Raw genomic sequence first — 20,320 nt, 5'->3', positions numbered from 1 at the left:
ATCCGCAGAGTACGACCCTGCCTCACACAGGAAGCGGCGCAGGTCCTAATCCAGGCACTTGTCATCTCCCGTCTGGATTACTGCAACTCGCTGTTGGCTGGGCTCCCTGCCTGTGCCATTAAACCCCTACAACTCATCCAGAACGCCGCAGCCCGTCTGGTGTTCAACCTTCCCAAGTTCTCTCACGTCACCCCGCTCCTCCGCTCCCTCCACTGGCTTCCAGTTGAAGCTTGCATCCGCTACAAGACCATGGTGCTTGCCTACGGAGCTGTGAGGGGAACGGCACCTCACTACCTCCAGGCTCTGATCAGGCCCTACACCCAAACAAGGGCACTGCGTTCATCCACCTCTGGCCTGCTCGCCTCCCTACCACTGAGGAAGTACAGTTCCCGCTCAGCCCAGTCAAAACTGTTCGCTGCTCTGGCCCCCCAATGGTGGAACAAACTCCCTCACGACGCCAGGACAGCGGAGTCAATCACCACCTTCCGGAGACACCTGAAACCCCACCTCTTTAAGGAATACCTAGGATAGGATAAAGTAATCCCTCTCACCCCCCCTCCCCCTGAAAAGATTTAGATGCACTACTGTTCCACTGGAGGTCATAAGGTGAATGCACCAATTTGTAAGTCGCTCTGGATAAGAGCGTCTGCTAAATGACTTAAATGTAAATGTAAATGTAGCTAGATTCTCTGTAGCTCAGAAGAGCACGGAACCTTGTTAGCTAGCTAGATTCTCTGTAGCTCAGTTGGTAGAGCACGGTGCCTTGTTAGCTAGCTAGATCCTCTGTAGCTCAGTTGGTAGAGCACGGTGCCTTGTTAGCTAGCTAAATCCTCTGTAGCTCAGAAGAACACGGCACCTTGTTAGCTAGCTAGATTCTCTGTAGCTCAGTAGAACACAGTGCCTTGTTAGCTAGCTAGATTCTCTGTAGCTCAGTAGAACACAGTGCCTTGTTAGCTAGCTAGATTCTCTGTAGCTCAGTAGAACACAGTGCCTTGTTAGCTAGCTAGATCCTCTGAAGCTCAGTAGAACACAGTGCCTTGTTAGCTAGCTAGATTCTCTGTAGCTCAGTAGAACACAGTGCCTTGTTAGCTAGCTAGATTCTCTGTAGCTCAGAAGAGCACGGAACCTTGTTAGCTAGCTAGATTCTCTGTAGCTCAGTTGGTAGAGCACGGTGCCTTGTTAGCTAGCTAAATCCTCTGTATCTCAGTAGAACACAGTACCTTGTTAGCTAGCTAGATTCTCTGTAGCTCAGAAGAGCACGGAACCTTGTTAGCTAGCTAGATTCTCTGTAGCTCAGTTGGTAGAGCACGGTGCCTTGTTAGCTAGCTAGATCCTCTGTAGCTCAGTTGGTAGAGCACGGTGCCTTGTTAGCTAGCTAGATCCTCTGAAGCTCAGTAGAACACAGTGCCTTGTTAGCTAGCTAAATCCTCTGTAGCTCAGAAGAACACGGCACCTTGTTAGCTAGCTAGATTCTCTGTAGCTCAGTAGAACACAGTGCCTTGTTAGCTAGCTAGATTCTCTGTAGCTCAGTAGAACACAGTGCCTTGTTAGCTAGCTAGATTCTCTGTAGCTCAGTAGAACACAGTGCCTTGTTAGCTAGCTAGATCCTCTGAAGCTCAGTAGAACACAGTGCCTTGTTAGCTAGCTAGATTCTCTGTATCTCAGTAGAACACAGTACCTTGTTAGCTAGCTAGATTCTCTGTATCTCAGTAGAACACAGTACCTTGTTAGCTAGCTAGATTCTCTGTAGCTCAGTAGAACACAGTGCCTTGTTAGCTAGCTAGATTCTCTGTAGCTCAGAAGAACACGGTACCTGGACTGCTTGGATAAAGCGTAGACTAATTATCCCAAAAGTAGCAACATCACTCAGACTCACCTCCAGCATCATTGGTCCGAGAGCATCCTTGTCGATGATGCTTTGGCCCGTCGACGACACATCCGCCTTCTGTACCTCCTCCTCATTGGCCGCTGCTGCTTTCTCTGTGGGAAAGACAACCAATCAGACGTCTTATTGTCTTCCCCTTTGACCTAACATGGGGAAGTCACAGCTTCATCAACAGACAGGTCGTTGAACTGAGCAGACAACGCCGATAGGAGGAGTCAAACGGCACCGTTATTTGTATTTTTTTTAAGCACCGTCACACACCTGATTGGTGCAGTGAAATGTGCTGTTTTACAGGGTCGGCAATTGTATTACGCAGCCCTTGGAGAAAATGACGGTTAAGTGCCTTGCTCAAGGGCATTTTTTACTTTGTCAGCTCGGGTATTTGAATCAGTGACCTTTCGGTTACTGGCCCAAACACTCTAACTGCTAGGTTACCTGCCGCCCTAGTCCCTATATAATGCAGTACTTTGGACCAGGGCGTTAAAAGTAGTGCACTACCAAGGGAAAAGGGAGCCATTTGGGACGTAGACAACAAGAAGTTAATTTGGATCCCCCAAGTTGTTCCTTGAGCTTCCTAAACTTCCTTCCTTCCTCCGTTTCACTGTTTCATAAAAGAGATGAACAGCAGTAATCTCTCCATCACTAATCATTCTCCAATCCATCTCTTATACAATCATCTAATTCGTGTCAAATGAGTCCTGATGTATGCTATGTGATCCCATTAACAAACCAGACCTTAGAGACATTCACCCTCAAATCCTTCATTACAAAACACTGACCAACACTGAGCATGCAAAACATTAGGAACATTTACATGACATATACTGACCAACTGAATCCAGGTGAATGCTATGATCCCTTAATGATCTCCACTTCAAAAATCAGTGTAGATGAAGGGTTGGAGACATGGTTTAAGAAGGATTTTTAAGCCTAGAGACAACTGAGACATGGATTGTGTATATGTACCATTCAGAGGGTGAATGGGCAAGACAAAATATTTAAGTGCCTTTGAACGGTGTATGGTAGTAGGTGACAAGCGCACTGGATTGTGTCAAGAACTTCAACGCTGCTGGGTTTGGTCCAACTTGACAACTGTAGGAAGCATTGGAGTCAACATGGACTAGCAATCATTTTGGAAATACTTTTGACAACTTGTAGAGTCCATGCCTTGACAAATTGAGTCTGTTCTGAGGGCAAAAAGGGGTACAACTCAATATTAGGAAGGTGTTTTTAATGTTTGGGACACTCAGTGTAAATAGGCAACATCACACAATATGTGTCCCAAATACCACACTACTCCCTATATAGTGCACTAAATTTGACAAGGGCCCTAAATACCACACTCCATTTGACCAGGGCCATAAATACCACCCTATTCCCTATATAGTGCACTAAATTTGACCAGGGCCCTAAATACCACACTATTCCCTATATAGCGCACTACTTTTGACCAGGGCCCATAGGGAAACCCATAGGGAGCTGGTCAAAAGTTGTGCACTATGTAGGAAATAGGGTGCCTTTAGTGATGTTGCAACAAAGTTCAAAGTGGAGTTTATTTGAGGTTACAATGACCATACCACTGTACTGACAGTATTACATCAGTAAGACCATACCACTGTACCGGCAGTATTACATCAGTAAGACCATACCACTGTACCGGCAGTATTATATCAGTAAGACCATACCACTGTACTGGCAGTATTATATCAGTAAGACCATACCACTGTACTGGCAGTATTACATCAGTAAGACCATACCACTGTACTGGCAGTATTACATCAGTAAGACCATACCACTGTACCGGCAGTATTACATCAGTAAGACCATACCACTGTACCGGCAGTATTACATCAGTAAGACCATACCACTGTACTGGCAGTATTACATCAGTAAGACCATACCACTGTACTGGCAGTATTATATCAGTAAGACCATACCACTGTACTGACAGAATCAAATCAAATTGTATTGTCATATGCGCCGAATACAACCTTACAGTGAAATGCTTACTTACAAGTCCTTAACACTTATTTTTCTTAAAACGGCATTGTTGGTTAAGTAAAACATTTAAATTAGAACAACAAATAATTAAAAGAGCAACAGTAAAATAACAGTAGCGAAGCTATATACAGGGGGTACAGGTACAGAGTCAATGTGGAGGCTATATACAGGGGGTACAGGTACAGAGTCAATGTGGAGACTATATACAGGGTATTACGGTACAGAGTCAATGTGGAGGCTATATACAGGGTATTACGGTACAGAGTCAATGTGGAGGCTATATACAGGGGGTACTGGTACAGAGTCAATGTGGAGGCTATATACAGGGTATTACGGTACAGAGTCAATGTGGAGGCTATATACAGGGGGTACTGGTACAGAGTCAATGTGGAGGCTATATACAGGGGGTACCGGTACAGAGTCCATGTGGAGTCTATATACAGGGGGTACCGGAACAGAGTCAATGTGGATGCTATATACACGGGGTACCGGTACAGAGTCAATGTGGAGGCTATATACAGGGGTACCGGAACAGAGTCAATGTGGAGGCTATATACAGGGGGTACCAGTACAGAGTCAATGTGGAGGCTATATACAGGGGGTACCAGTACAGAGTCAATGTGGAGGCTATATACAGGGGTACTGGTACAGAGTCAATGTGGAGGCTATATACAGGGGGTATCGGTACAGAGTCAATGTGGAGGTTATATACAGGGTATTACGGTACAGAGTCAATGTGGAGGCTATATACAGGGGGTACCGGTACAGAGTCAATGTGGAGGCTATATACAGGGGGTACCGGTACAGAGTCAATGTGGAGGCTATATACAGGGTATTACGGTACAGAGTCAATGTGGAGGCTATATACAGGGGGTACCGGTACAGAGTCAATGTGGAGGCTATATACAGGGGGTACCGGTACAGAGTCAATGTGGAGGCTATATACAGGGGGTACCGGTACAGAGTCAATGTGGAGGCTATATACAGGGGGTAATGGTACAGAGTCAATGTGGAGACTATATACAGGGGGTACCGGTACAGAGTCAATGTGGAGGCTATATACAGGGGGTACCGGAACAGAGTCAATGTGGAGGCTATATACAGGGGGTACCAGTACAGAGTCAATGTGGAGGCTATATACAGGGGGTATCGGTACAGAGTCAATGTGGAGACTATATACAGGGGGTATCGGTACAGAGTCAATGTGGAGGTTATATACAGGGTATTACGGTACAGAGTCAATGTGGAGGCTATATACAGGGGGTACCGGTACAGAGTCAATGTGGAGGCTATATACAGGGGGTACTGGTACAGAGTCAATGTGGAGACTATATACAGGGGGTACCGGTACAGAGTCAATGTGGAGACTATATACAGGGGGTACCGGTACAGAGTCAATGTGGAGGCTATATACAGGGGGTACTGGTACAGAGTCAATGTGGAGACTATATACAGGGGGTACTGGTACAGAGTCAATGTGGAGGCTATATACAGGGGGTACTGGTACAGAGTCAATGTGGAGACTATATACAGGGGGTACCGGTACAGAGTCAATGTGGAGGCTATATACAGGGGTACCGGTACAGAGTCAATGTGGAGGCTATATACAGGGGGTACCAGTACAGAGTCAATGTGGAGGCTATATACAGGGTGTTACGGTACAGAGTCAATTTGGAGGCTATATACAGGGTATTACGGTACAGAGTCAATGTGGAGGCTATATACAGGGGGTACTGGTACAGAGTCAATGTGGAGGCTATATACAGGGGGTACCGGTACAGAGTCAATGTGGAGGCTATATACAGGGGGTACCGGAACAGAGTCAATGTGGAGGTTATATACAGGGGGTACCGGAACAGAGTCAATGTGGAGACTATATACAGGGTATTACGGTATAGAGTCAATGTGGAGGCTATATACAGGGGGTACCGGAACAGAGTCAATGTGGAGACTATATACAGGGTATTACGGTATAGAGTCAATGTGGAGGCTATATACAGGGGGTACCGGTACATAGTCAATGTGGAGGCTATATACACGGGGTACCGGTACAGAGTCAATGTGGAGGCTATATACAGGGGGTACCAGTACAGAGTCAATGTGGAGGCTATATACAGGGGGTACCAGTACAGAGTCAATGTGGAGGCTATATACAGGGGGTACCAGTACAGAGTCAATGTGGAGGCTATATACAGGGGGTACCAGTACAGAGTCAATGTGGAGGCTATATACAGGGGGTACCGGTACAGAGTCAATGTGGAGGCTATATACAGGGGGTACCAGTACAGAGTCAATGTGGAGGCTATATACAGGGGGTACCGGAACAGAGTCAATGTGGAGGCTATATACAGGGGGTACCAGTACAGAGTCAATGTGGAGGCTATATACAGGGGTACCGGAACAGAGTCAATGTGGAGGCTATATACAGGGGGTACCGGTACAGAGTCAATGTGGAGGCTATATACAGGGGGTACCAGTACAGAGTCAATGTGGAGGCTATATACAGGGGGTATCGGTACAGAGTCAATGTGGAGGCTATATACAGGGGGTACCGGAACAGAGTCAATGTGGAGGCTATATACAGGGGGTACCAGTACAGAGTCAATGTGGAGGCTATATACAGGGGGTATCGGTACAGAGTCAATGTGGAGACTATATACAGGGGGTATCGGTACAGAGTCAATGTGGAGGTTATATACAGGGTATTACGGTACAGAGTCAATGTGGAGGCTATATACAGGGGGTACCGGTACAGAGTCAATGTGGAGGCTATATACAGGGGGTACCGGTACAGAGTCAATGTGGAGGCTATATACAGGGGGTACTGGTACAGAGTCAATGTGGAGACTATATACAGGGGGTACCGGTACAGAGTCAATGTGGAGGCTATATACAGGGGTACCGGTACAGTGTCAATGTGGAGGCTATATACAGGGGGTACCAGTACAGAGTCAATGTGGAGGCTATATACAGGGTGTTACGGTACAGAGTCAATTTGGAGGCTATATACAGGGGGTACCGGTACAGAGTCAATGTGGAGGCTATATACAGGGGGTACCGGTACAGAGTCAATGTGGAGGCTATATACAGGGGGTACCGGTACAGAGTCAATGTGGAGGCTACATACAGGGGGTACCGGTACAGAGTCAATGTGCGGGGGCACCGGTTAGTCGAGGTAATATGTCCATGTAGGTAGAGTTAACGTGACTATGCATAGATAACAAACAAAGTGTAGCAGCAGGGGGTAGCCTAATAGGTAGCAATTTGAATAGCCATACCACAGTACTGTACTGACAGTATTAGATAAGGCCATACCTCTGTACTGACAGTATTAGATAAGGCCATACCACTGTAGTGACAGTATTAGATAAGGCCATACCACTGTACTGTTAATAGATGAGCATTAGTCTCACTAATACTTAAATGTAACTTTTATTACAGGTGCCTTTATAATGCAGCCTCCTGAGTGGCGCAGTGGTCTAAGGCACTGCATCGCAGTAGAGTGGTCTAAGGCACTGCATCGCAGTACAGTGGTCTAAGGCACTGCATCGCAGTACAGTGGTCTAAGGCACTGCATCACAGTACAGTGGTCTAAGGCACTGCATCGCAGTACAGTGGTCTAAGGCACTGCATGGCAGTGCTAGCTGTGCCACTAGAGATTCTGGGTTCAAGTCCAGGCTCTATCGCAGCCGACCGGGAGACCAATGAGACGGCGCACAATTGGCTCGGCGTCGTCCGGGTTAGGGGAGGGTTTGCCCGGCAGGGATGTCCTTGTCCCATCGCTCACTAGCGACTCCTGTGGCGGGCCGGGTGCAGTGCAAGCTGACACGGTCGCCAGGTGTACGGTGTTTCCTCCGACACATTGGTGCGGCAGGCTGCCGGGGTAAGTGGGCGTTGTGTCAAGAAGCAGTGCCGGCTTGGATGGGTTGTGTTTCGGAGGACGCACGGCTCTCGGCCTTCGCCTCTCCCGAGTCTGTACGGTAGTTGCAACGATGAGACAAGACTGTAACTACCAATTGGATACCGTGAAATTGGGGAGAAAAAGAGGTAAAAATGTAAATATAATAAAAAATTATAAAAGTGGCTTATTAAATGATTATAAAGTGGAGAGAGAGAGTCGGTCATATCTACAGTATATAGTTTATAGGTGAAGAGTCAGTGTAATTCATCTACAGTATATAGTTTATAGGTGAAGAGTCAGTGTAATTCATCTACAGTATATAGTTTATAGGTGAAGAGTCAGTGTAATTCATCTACAGTATATAGTTTATAGGTGAAGAGTCAGTGTAATTCATCTACAGTATATAGTTTATAGGTGAAGAGTCAGTGTAATTCATCTACAGTATATAGTTTATAGGTGAAGAGTCAGTGTAATTCCTATCTACAGTATATAGTTTATAGGTGAAGAGTCAGTGTAATTCCTATCTACAGTATATAGTTTATAGGTGAAGAGTCAGTGTAATTCCTCTACAGTATATAGTTTATAGGTGAAGAGTCAGTGTAATTCATATCTACAGTATATAGTTTATAGGTGAAGAGTCTGTAATTCATCTACAGTATATAGTTTATAGGTGAAGAGTCAGTGTAATTCCTCTACAGTATATAGTTTATAGGTGAAGAGTCAGTGTAATTCATATCTACAGTATATAGTTTATAGGTGAAGAGTCTGTGTAATTCATATCTACAGACAGTGTAGGATCCTTTATATCTCCTCCAGTCAGTGATTAGTCAGGGTTAATATGCATGCAGAGACCCCTTATGTTCAGAGCACAGTCTGTTCTAAAGATGAGTGTCTGTGAGGAGGCTGGGTCTGTGAGGAAAAGCTAGGGCTGGGTCTGTGAGGAAGAGCTAGGGCTGGGTCTGTGAGGAAGAGCTAGGGCTGGGTCTGTGAGGAAGAGCTAGGGCTGGGTCTGTGAGGAAGAGCTAGGGCTGGGTCTGTGAGGAAGAGCTAGGGCTGGGTCTGTGCGGAAAAGCTAGGGCTGGGTCTGTGCGGAAAAGCTAGGGCTGGGTATTTGCGGAGGAGCTAGGGCTGGGTCTTTGCGGAGGAGCTAGGGCTGGGTCTTTGCGGAGGAGCTAGGGCTGGGTCTGTGAGGAAGAGCTAGGGCTGGGTCTGTGAGGAAGAGCTAGGGCTGGGTCTGTGAGGAAGAGCTAGGGCTGGGTCTGTGAGGAAGAGCTAGGGCTGGGTCTGTGAGGAAGAGCTAGGGCTGGGTCTGTGAGGAAGAGCTAGGGCTGGGTCTGTGAGGAAGAGCTAGGGCTGGGTCTGTGAGGAGGAGCTAGGGCTGGGTCTGTGAGGAAGAGCTAGGGCTGGGTCTGTGAGGAAGAGCTAGGGCTGGGTCTGTGAGGAAGAGCTAGGGCTGGGTCTGTGAGGAAGAGCTAGGGCTGGGTCTTTGAGGAGGAGCTAGGGCTGGGTCTGTGAGGAGGAGCTAGGGCTGGGTCTGTGAGGAAGAGCTAGGGCTGGGTCTGTGAGGAAGAGCTAGGGCTGGGTCTGTGAGGAAGAGCTAGGGCTGGGTCTGTGAGGAAGAGCTAGGGCTGGGTCTGTGAGGAGGAGCTAGGGCTGGGTCTGTGAGGAGGAGCTAGGGCTGGGTCTGTGAGGAGGAGCTAGGGCTGGGTCTGTGAGGAGGAGCTAGGGCTGGGTCTGTGAGGAGGAGCTAGGGCTGGGTCTGTGAGGAGGAGCTAGGGCTGGGTCTGTGAGGAGGAGCTAGGGCTGGGTCTGTGAGGAGGAGCTAGGGCTGGGTCTGTGAGGAGGAGCTAGGGCTGGGTCTGTGAGGAAGAGCTAGGGCTGGGTCTGTGAGGAAGAGCTAGGGCTGGGTCTGTGAGGAAGAGCTAGGGCTGGGTCTGTGAGGAGGAGCTAGGGAACAAAGAAGGAGAGAGTAGGAAAGGAAGAGGAGAGGGAGAAGGAGGAGGAGAGAAGAGGAGGAAAGAAAGAGGAGAGAAGAGGAGAGGAAGAGGAGAGAAGAGAAGAGGAAAGAAAGAGGAGAGAAGAGGAGAGGAAGAGGAGAGAAGAGAAGAGGAGGAAAGAAAGAGGAGAGGAAAGGAAGAGTAAAGGAAGAGAAGGATGAGAGGAAGAGAAGAGGAATCGTGAGGCACTAGTAACGCTGGCAGCACACACATTTCTATTTTCCACTGTGTGAAAACAGAGGAGAAAGAGTCGACAATGAGAAGCAAGCATCCTTCGTCCTGCATGACACACGATGTGAGAAGCAGCATCCTCCGTCCTGCATGACACGCGTTGATGCAGCAGGTCTGGTGCAGGACACACGTTGATGCAGCAGGTCTGGGTGCAGGACCAGCAGACTTCGGTAAACCAGCACAGCGCTGCAATAAGTACATCATTACTCACTGAAGGACATTCAGAGACTCGTCCCGAAGCCACTCCTGCGTTGTCTTGGCTGAGTGCTTAGGGTTGTTGTCCTGTTGGAAGGTGAATGTTCACCCCAGTCTGAGGTCCAGAGCGCTCTGGAACAGGTTTTCATCAATGATCTCTCTGTACTTTGCTCCGTTCATCTTTCCCTCGTTCCTGACTAGTCTCCCAGAAAAACCTCCCCACAGCATGATTCTGCCACCACCATGCTTCACCGTAGGGATGGTGCCAGGTTTCCTCCAAACGTGACGCTTGGCATTCAGGCCAAACAGTTCCATCTTGGTTTCATCAGACCAGACAATCTTGGTTCTCATGGTGTGAGAGTCCTTTAGGTGTCTTCTGGCAAACTCCAAGCGGGCTGTCATGTGTCCTTCAATCTGGCCACTCTAACATAAAGGCCTGGTTGGTGGAGTGCTGCAGAAATATTTGTCCTTCTGGAAGGTTCTCCCATCTCCACAGAGGAACTCTGCAGCGCTTTCAGAGTGACCATTGGGTTCTTGGACACCTCCCTGACCAAGGCCCTTCTCCTCTGATTACTCAGTTTGGCCGGGCGGCCAGCTCTAGGAAGAGTCTTGGTGGTTCCAAACTTCTTTCATTTAAGAATGATGGAGGCCACTGTGTTCTTGGGGACCTTCAAATGCTGTAGAAATGTTTTGGTACCTTTCCCCAGATCTGTGCCTCGACACAATCCTGTCTCAGAGCTCTACGGACAATTCCTTTGACCTCATGGCTTGGTTTTTGCACTGACATGCACTATCAACTGTGTGACCTTATACAGTATAGACAGGTGTGTGCCTTTACAAATCATGTCCAATCCATTGAATTTACCACAGGTGGACTCCAATCAAGTTATAGAAACATCGCAAGGAAGATCAATAGAAACAGGATGCACCTGAGCTCAATTTTGAGCCTCATAGCAAAGGGTATGAATAAATAAATAAGGTATTTCAGTTTTTTTAAAGTTTTTTTTACACACTGGCAAAAATGTCTAAAAAACCTGATTTTGCTTTGTCGTTATGGGGTGTTATGTGTAGAAATTATTTAATTATTTAATTATATTTAATACATTATTTAATTTCTACACATTAACAAAAACGTGGGAAAAGTCAATGGGTGTGAAAACTTTATGAATGCACTGTAGTTGATAAAATCCACCATGTTGACAATCCACCAATTTAAGGAGAATGTACAGACGATGTGCTGAGATAAGAAACACTCAAAAGAACATAAGTTAGACGACTTAATTAATGTTTTAAATAGCTAGCACCTTCCAAGGATTTTCATGAATGGCTATCAAAGGACAGATCAGTTGATGTGATGTGGTCCAGACTAAATGTTCAGATGATTGGTGATGACAAGGGTCTACTGTCCCTCCATCAGGTCCTAATGGCCTGGTACTCAGGGCTCTATTGTCCCTCCATCAGGTCCTAATGGCCTGGTACTCGGGGCTCTATTGTCCCTCCATCAGGTCCTAATGGCCTGGTACTCAGGGCTCTACTGTCCCTCCATCAGGTCCTAATGGCCTGGTACTCAGGGCTCCACTGTCCCTCCATCAGGTCCTAATGGCCTGGTACTCAGGGCTCTATTGTCCCTCCATCAGGTCCTAATGGCCTGGTACTCGGGGCTCTATTGTCCCTCCATCAGGTCCTAATGGCCTGGTACTCAGGGCTCTACTGTCCCTCCATCAGGTCCTAATGGCCTGGTACTCAGGGCCCTACTGTCCCTCCATCAGGTCCTAATGGCCTGGTACTCAGAGCTCTATTGTCCCTCCATCAGGTCCTAATGGCCTGGTACTCAGGGCTCTACTGTCCCTCCATCAGGTCCTAATGGCCTGGTACTCAGGGCTCCACTGTCCCTCCATCAGGTCCTAATGGCCTGGTACTCAGGGCTCTATTGTCCCTCCATCAGGTCCTAATGGCCTGGTACTCGGGGCTCTATTGTCCCTCCATCAGGTCCTAATGGCCTGGTACTCAGGGCTCTACTGTCCCTCCATCAGGTCCTAATGGCCTGGTACTCAGGGCCCTACTGTCCCTCCATCAGGTCCTAATGGCCTGGTACTCAGAGCTCTATTGTCCCTCCATCAGGTCCTAATGGCCTGGTACTCAGGGCTCTATTGTCCCTCCATCAGGTCCTAATGGCCTGGTACTCAGGCCTCTACTGTCCCTCTAACCACTCTGACATCAATATAAATGCATTGAAAATCACATCAAAACACAAGTCACCAAAACAGAATCAGGCTTTTAAAACTGACCTCACTGTGATTGGTCAATTTGAAGAAAGAAGTTCAACAAGAGTGTAAAACATGGTCTTTGTGGATGTTGTTTCAAAGTCTAACACAATGAAATGGACAGCACTTCCTATATGCATATTTGAGCTCATTCATAGGCCTATATAAGAGCCCAAGCCCCCCCCCCCCCCCCCAAAAAGAAATCATGAATTAAAATAATGACTGCGCCATTATACAACATATTGCCATCCTGATATTACACATGACAGAAGGAAAAATATATATACTGATTTAAGATATATTTGGTACAAAAGTGATCTAGTATTGTATTGTAGTGCAGTGTAGTGTATTGTAGTGCAGTGCAGTGTATTGTAGTGCAGTGTAGTGTATTGTAGTGCAGTGCAGTGTATTGTACCAGTGTAGTGTAGTGTATTGTGGTGCAGTGTATTGTACCAGTGTATTGTAGTGTAGTGCAGTGCAGTGTATTGTAGTGTAGTGTATTGTAGTGCAGTGTATTGTAGTGTAGTGTATTGTAGTGCAGTGTATTGTAGTGCAGTGCAGTGTATTGTAGTGTAGTGTATTGTAGTGCAGTGCAGTGTATTGTAGTGTAGTGTATTGTAGTGCAGTGTATTGTAGTGCAGTGTATTGTATTGTACCAGTGTATTATAGAGTATTGCAGTGTAGTGTATTGTAGCGCAGTGTATTGTAGTTCAGTGTATTGTAGTTCAGTGTATTGTAGTGCAGTGTATTGTAGTGCAGTGTATTGTAGTGTAGTGTATTGTAGTGCAGTGTATTGTAGTGTAGTGTATTGTAGTTCAGTGTATTGTAGTGTAGTGTATTGTAGTGCAGTGTATTGTAGTGTAGTGTATTGTAGTGCAGTGTATTGTAGTGTAGTGTATTGTAGTTCAGTGTATTGTAGCGCAGTGTATTGTAGTTCAGTGTATTGTAGCGCAGTGTATTGTAGTTCAGTGTATTGTAGCGCAGTGTATTGTAGTGTAGTGTATTGTAGTTCAGTGTATTGTAGTGCAGTGTATTGTAGTGCAGTGTATTGTAGTGCAGTGTATTGTACCAGTGTAGTGTAGTGTATTGCAGTGTTGTGTATTGTAGCGCAGTGTATTGTAGTGTATTGTAGTGCAGTGTAGTGTATTGTAGTGCAGTGTATTGTAGTGCAGTGTATTGTAGTTCAGTGTATTGTAGCGCAGTGTATTGTAGCGTAGTGTATTGTAGTTCAGTGTATTGTAGTGCAGTGTATTGTAGTGCAGTGTATTGTAGTGCAGTGTATTGTAGTGCAGTGTATTGTACCAGTGTAGTGTAGTGTATTGCAGTGTCGTGTATTGTAGCGCAGTGTATTGTAGCGTAGTGTATTGTAGTGCAGTGTAGTGTATTGCAGTGTAGTGTATTGTAGTGCAGTGTATTGTAGTGCAGTGTATTGTAGTGCAGTGTAGTGTAGTGTATTGTAGTGTAGTGTATTGTAGTTCAGTGTATTGTAGCGCAGTGTATTGTAGTTCAGTGTATTGTAGCGCAGTGTATTGTAGCGTAGTGTATTGTAGTTCAGTGTATTGTAGTGCAGTGTATTGTAGTGCAGTGTATTGTAGTGCAGTGTATTGTAGTGCAGTGTATTGTAGTGCAGTGTATTGTAGTGCAGTGTATTGTACCAGTGTAGTGTAGTGTATTGCAGTGTCGTGTATTGTAGCGCAGTGTATTGTAGTGTATTGTAGTGCAGTGTAGTGTATTGTAGTGCAGTGTATTGTAGTGCAGTGTATTGTAGTGCAGTGTAGTGTAGTGCAGTGTATTGTAGTGCAGTGTATTGTAGTGCAGTGTATTGTATTGTAGTGCAATGTATTGTAGTGCAGTGTATTGTAGTGTATTGTATTGTAGTGCAGTGTATTGTAGTGCAGTGTATTGTAGTGCAGTGCAGCGTATTGTAGTGCAGTGTATTGTAGTGTATTGTAGTTCAGTGTATTGTAGTGCAGTGTATTGTAGTGCAGTGTATTGTGGTGCAGTGTATTGTAGTGCAGTGTATTGTGGTGCAGTGTATTGTAGTGCAGGGTATTGTAGTACAGTGTATTGTAGTGTAGAGTAGTGCAGTGTATTGTAGTGCAGTGTATTGTAGTGTATTGTAGTGCAGTGTAGTGTATTGTAGTGCAGTGTATTGTACCAGTGTAGTGTAGTGTATTGCAGTGTAGTGTATTGTAGCACAGTGTATTGTAGTGTATTGTAGTGCAGTGTAGTGTATTGTAGTGTAGTGCAGTGTAGTGTATTGTAGTGCAGTGTATTGTAGTGCAGTGTATTGTAGTGTAGTGTAGTGCAGTGTATTGTAGTGCATTGCAGTGTATTGTAGTGCAGTGCAGCGTATTGTAGTGCAGTGCAGTGTAGTGCAGTGCAGTGTAGTGCAGTGCAGTGCAGTGTAGTGCAGTGCAGTGTAGTGTATTGTACCTTGCTCCTTGATCTGTCGTATCTGTTTGACAGTCTCCTTCAGGATAGCACATTTGTCTGGTTTGACGTTGAAATTATCGATGTCGTTGAAGTTGGCGAAGATCAGCTCGGCCAGCTCCTCAATGTACTTGTTCTCATGCTCACGGTTTCTCTTCTCGATGCTTTGTTTGGGGCTGAGGAGACAGGGGGGGCAGCATGAGACAGGGAGGGGGGCAGCATGAGACAGGGAGGGGGGGCAGCATGAGACAGGGAGGGGGGCAGCATGAGACAGGGAGGGGGGGCAGCATGAGACAGGGAGGGGGGGGGCAGCATGAGACAGGGAGGGGGGCAGCATGAGACAGGGGAGGGGGCGGGGGCAGGCAGCATGAGACAGGGAGGGGGCGGGGGCAGGCAGCATGAGACAGGGAGGGGGCGGGGGCAGGCAGCATGAGACAGGGAGGGGGGCAGGCAGCATGAGACAGGGAGGGGGCGGGGGCAGGCAGCATGAGACAGGGAGGGGGCGGGGGCAGGCAGCATGAGACAGGGAGGGGGGGGGCAGAGGTAGGGACAGATATAGAGAGACCAAGAGAGGGAGACGGTTAGAAAGACAGACAGACAGGGAGAAATACAGAGAGTCAGACAGACAGAAAGAGAGAGAGAGACATGTAGAGAGAGAAAGTAGAGCATTAGCTTCACATTCCTGACTCTGTTCACACTGATAGAACTGTGCTTAGCTGTCCAATGTGTTACCGGTAGTAAAAACGGTACATGACAACAGCTTGGAGTTTGCCAAAAGGCACCTAATGGACTCAGACCATGAGAAGAAAGATTGTCTGGTCTGATGAAAGCAAGATTGAACTCCTTGGCCTAATTGCCAAGAGTCACGTCTGGAGGAAACCTGCCACCATCCCTACGATGAAGCATGGTGGTGGCAGCATCACTACGATGAAGCATGGTGGTGGCAGCATCACTACGATGAAGCATGGTGGTAGCAGCATCACTACGATGAAGCATGGTGGTGGCAGCATCACTATGATGAAGCATGGTGGTGGCAGCATCACTACGATGAAGCATGGTGGTGGCAGCATCACTACGATGAAGCATGGTGGTGGCAGCATCACTACGATGAAGCATGGTGGTGGCAGCATCACTACGATGAAGCATGGTGGTGGCAGCATCATGCTGTGGGGATGTTTTCTGCGGCAGGGACTGGGAGACTAGTCAGACTCGAGGGAAAGATTAAGAGAGTAACTACAGAGAAATCCTTGATGAAAACCTGCTCCAGAGCACTCATGACCTCAGACCTTTCAACAGGACAACGACCCTAAGCACACAGCCAGGACAACGCAGGAGTGGCTTCGGGATAAATCTCTGAATGTCCTTGAATGGCCCAGCCAGAGCCAGTCTTAAACCTGATCAAGCATCTCTGGAGAGACCTGAAAATAGCTGTGCAGCGACGCTCCCCATCCAGCCTGACAGAGTTTGAGAGGATCTGCAGAGAAGAATGGGGGAAACTCCCCGAATACAGGTGTGCGAAGCTTGGAGCCTCATACCCAATAACATTTGATGCTGTAATCGCTGCCAAAGGTGCTTCAACAAAGTACTGAGTAAAGGGTCTGAATATTTATGTAAAAATTTTATATATCTGGATTGTTGTTGTTTATACATTTTCCCCAAAAAATAATTCTTTGTCATTATGGGATATTGTGTGTAAATTGATGAGGGGGAAAAAAACTATTTAAATCAATTTTAGAATAAGGCTGTAATTTAACAAAATGTGCAATAAGTCAATGGGTCTGAATACGTTCTGAATGCCCTGTGTATGTAAACAGGAGTAAGTGTGACCAGAAGCAGGATAAATGGATAGATTATAATGGTAACTGAAATCAGCAAACAGCAGTGGAGTGAAAGTAATAAACTAATCAATAATCATTTTAGCAGAAGTGTAGTGGCGGTAATAAACTAATCAATAATCATTTTAGCAGCAGTGTAGGTGTGAGGGAGAGCATTAGTTGTCAGGGGATAGAAGCTGTTTAGGAGTCTGTTTGTCTGTGCCTTGATGAACCGGTAGCACCTGATTCATACACCAATAATTAGGAAGCAGTAGACAGGTGACAGGTGTCGAACCAGAGTTATAATCATGACAGAACTATAGGGTTGGCAACCATCATAATCATGATCAGCCAACCAGCCAATCGGTCAGCTAGCCAGGCGGTCAGCCAGCCAATCGGTCAGTCAGCCAGGCGGTCAGCCAGCCAATCGGTCAGCCAGCCAATCGGTCAGCCAGCCAGGCAGTCAGCCAGCCAATCGGTCAGCCAGCCAGGCGGTCAGCCGAGTCAGCCAGCCAATCGGTCAGCCAGCCAGGCAGTCAGCCAGCCAGGCAGTCAGCCAGCCAGGCGGTAAGCCAGCCAGGCGGTCAGCCAGCCAGGCGGTCAGCCAGCCAGGCGGTCAGCCGAGTCAGCCAGCCAATCGGTCAGCCAGCCAGGCGGTCAGCCAGCCAGGAGGTCAGCCAGCCAGGAGGTCAGCCAGCCAGGAGGTCAGCCAGCCAATCGGTCAGCCAGCCAGGCGGTCAGCCAGCCAGGCGGTCAGCCAGCCAGGCGGTCAGCCAGCCAGGAGGTCAGCCAGCCAATCAGTCAGCCAGCCAGGCGGTCAGCCAGCCAATCGGTCAACCAGCCAATCGGTCAGCCAGCCAGGCGGTCAGCCAGCCAATCGGTCAGCCAGCCAATCGGTCAGCCAGCCAATCGGTCAGCCAGCCAATCGGTCAGCCATATCAGCTTATTTAACTGTACGTTTAGTTAAATAATCAGGTCTGACCTCTTACATAAAGTTAGGCTTATGATAAGTAGTTTATAACTCCACTAACAGGCCTATAGCATCCTGAAGGTACTGTGTAGACTTGGAGCAGTGCTCAGTCTCTAGTGTTTGAGTTGCCTATAGAACGTTAGAATAAGAGCAAAGTAGTTTAGTAGAGTTTAGTATGGTATAGTAGAGTTCCATTTAGTTTAGTATAGTAGAGTAGAGTTCCATTTAGTTTAGTATGGTAAAGTAGAGTTCCATTTAGTTTAGTATAGTAGAGTAGAGTTCCATTTAGTTTAGTATAGTAGAGTAGAGTTCCATTTAGTTTAGTATAGTAGAGTTTAGTATGGTAAAGTAGAGTTCCATTTAGTTTAGTATGGTAAAGTAGAGTTCCATTTAGTTTAGTATGGTAGAGTAGAGTTCCATTTAGTTTAGTATAGTAGAGTTTAGTATGGTAGAGTAGAGTTCCATCTAGTTTAGTATAGTAGAGTTTAGTATGGTAGAGTAGAGTTCCATTTAGTTTAGTATAGTAGAGTTTAGTATGGTAGAGTAGAGTTCCATTTAGTTTAGTATAGTAGAGTTTAGTATGGTAGAGTAGAGTTCCATTTAGTTTAGTATAGTAGAGTTTAGTACGGTAGAGTAGAGTTCCATCTAGTTTAGTATAGTAGAGTTCCATTTAGTTTAGTATAGTAGAGTAGAGATCCATTTAGTTTAGTACGGTAGAGTAGAGTTCCATTTAGTTTAGTATAGTAGAGTTCCATTTAGTTTAGTATGGTAGAGTAGAGATCCATTTAGTTTAGTACGGTAGAGTAGAGTTCCATTTAGTTTAGTATAGTAGAGTTTAGTATGGTAAAGTAGAGTTCCATTTAGTTTAGTATAGCAGAGTTTAGTATGGTAAAGTAGAGTTCCATTTAGTTTAGTATGGTAGAGTTCCATTTAGTTTAGTATAGTAGAGTTTAGTACGGTAGAGTAGAGTTCAATTTAGTTTAGTATAGCAGAGTTTAGTATGGTAAAGTAGAGTTCCATTTAGTTTAGTAGAGTTTAGTATGGTAGAGTAGAGTTCCATTTAGTTTAGTAGAGTTTAGTATGGTAGAGTAGAGTTCCATTTAGTTTAGTATAGTAGAGTTTAGTATGGTAAAGTAGAGTTCCGTTTAGTATAGTAGAGTTTAGTACGGTAGAGTAGAGTTCAATTTAGTTTAGTAGAGTTTAGTATGGTAGAGTAGAGTTCCATTTAGTTTAGTATAGTAGAGTTTAGTACGGAAGAGTAGAGTTCCATTTAGTTTAGTATGGTAGAGTTCCATTTAGTTTAGTATAGTAGAGTTTAGTATGGTAAAGTAGAGTTCCATTTAGTTTAGTATAGTAGAGTTTAGTATGGTAAAGTAGAGTTCCATTTAGTTTAGTATAGTAGAGTTTAGTACGGTAGAGTAGAGTTCAATTTAGTTTAGTATAGCAGAGTTTAGTATGGTAAAGTAGAGTTCCATTTAGTTTAGTAGAGTTTAGTATGGTAGAGTAGAGTTCCATTTAGTTTAGTATAGTAGAGTTTAGTATGGTAAAGTAGAGTTCCGTTTAGTTTAGTATAGTAGAGTTTAGTACGGTAGAGTAGAGTTCAATTTAGTTTAGTATGGTAGAGTTCCATTTAGTTTAGTATAGTAGAGTTTAGTATGGTAAAGTAGAGCTCCGTTTAGTTTAGTATAGTAGAGTTTAGTACGGTAGAGTAGAGTTCAATTTAGTTTAGTATAGTAGAGTTTAGTATGGTAAAGTAGAGTTCCATTTAGTTTAGTAGAGTTTAGTATGGTAGAGTAGAGTTCCATTTAGTTTAGTATAGTAGAGTTTAGTATGGTAAAGTAGAGTTCCATTTAGTTTAGTATAGTAGAGTTTAGTACGGTAGAGTAGAGTTCAATTTAGTTTAGTATAGTAGAGTTTAGTATGGTAAAGTAGAGTTCCATTTAGTTTAGCAGAGTTTAGTATGGTAAAGTAGAGTTCCATTTAGTTTAGTAGAGTTTAGTATGGTATAGTAGAGTTCCATTTAGTTTAGTATAGTAGAGTTTAGTACGGTAGAGTAGAGTTCCATTTAGTTTAGTATAGTAGAGTTTAGTACGGTAGAGTAGAGTTCCATTTAGTTTAGTATAGTATAGTAGAATTCAGTATAGTAGAGTTCAGTATAGTATAGTAGAGTTCAATATAGTTGAGTTCCGTATAGTAGAGTTTAGTATAGTAAAGTTTAGTATAGTAGAGTTCAGTACAGTATAGTAGAGTTCAGTATAGTATAGTAGAGTTCAGTATAGTATAGTAGAGTTCCGTATAGTAGAGTTCCGTATAGTAGAGTTCAGTATAGTAGAGTATAGTAAAGTTCAGTATAGTATAGTAGAGTTCAGTATAGTAGAGTTCAGTATAGTATAGTAGAGTTCCGTATAGTAGAGTTCAGTATAGTAGAGTTCAGTATAGTAGAGTTCAGTATAGTAGAGTATAGTAAAGTTTAGTATAGTATAGTTCAGTATAGTTTAGTATAGTATAGTTCAGTATAGTATAGTTTAGTATAGTAAAGTTTAGTATAGTAAAGTTTAGTATAGTAAAGTTTAGTATAGTATAGTAAAGTTTAGTATAGTAAAGTTTAGTATAGTATAGTAGAGTTCAG

At 45.2% G+C, this 20,320-nt stretch overlaps 1 protein-coding gene across 1 annotated transcript in view; it reads right to left on the bottom strand.

Annotated features, from left to right (window-relative positions):
- LOC115131012 (nuclear receptor coactivator 2-like) overlaps positions 1-20,320 on the bottom strand; it is a 221,303-nt gene that overhangs the window by 106,470 nt on the left and 94,513 nt on the right. Inside the window, exons 4-5 of the mRNA XM_065019247.1 lie at positions 14,911-15,083; positions 1,877-1,980 (exon numbers count right to left, since the gene is read on the bottom strand). Coding sequence (XP_064875319.1) covers positions 1,877-1,980; positions 14,911-15,083 — 277 coding nt within the window. The remainder of the gene's footprint in view (positions 1-1,876; positions 1,981-14,910; positions 15,084-20,320) is intronic.

The sequence above is a fragment of the Oncorhynchus nerka genome, linkage group LG6, assembly GCF_034236695.1.
Source record: "Oncorhynchus nerka isolate Pitt River linkage group LG6, Oner_Uvic_2.0, whole genome shotgun sequence".
NCBI classification, from domain to species: domain Eukaryota; kingdom Metazoa; phylum Chordata; class Actinopteri; order Salmoniformes; family Salmonidae; genus Oncorhynchus; species Oncorhynchus nerka.
The sequence above is the reverse complement of the archived record's forward strand: the minus strand, read 5'-3'. Positions and strand labels throughout refer to the sequence as shown.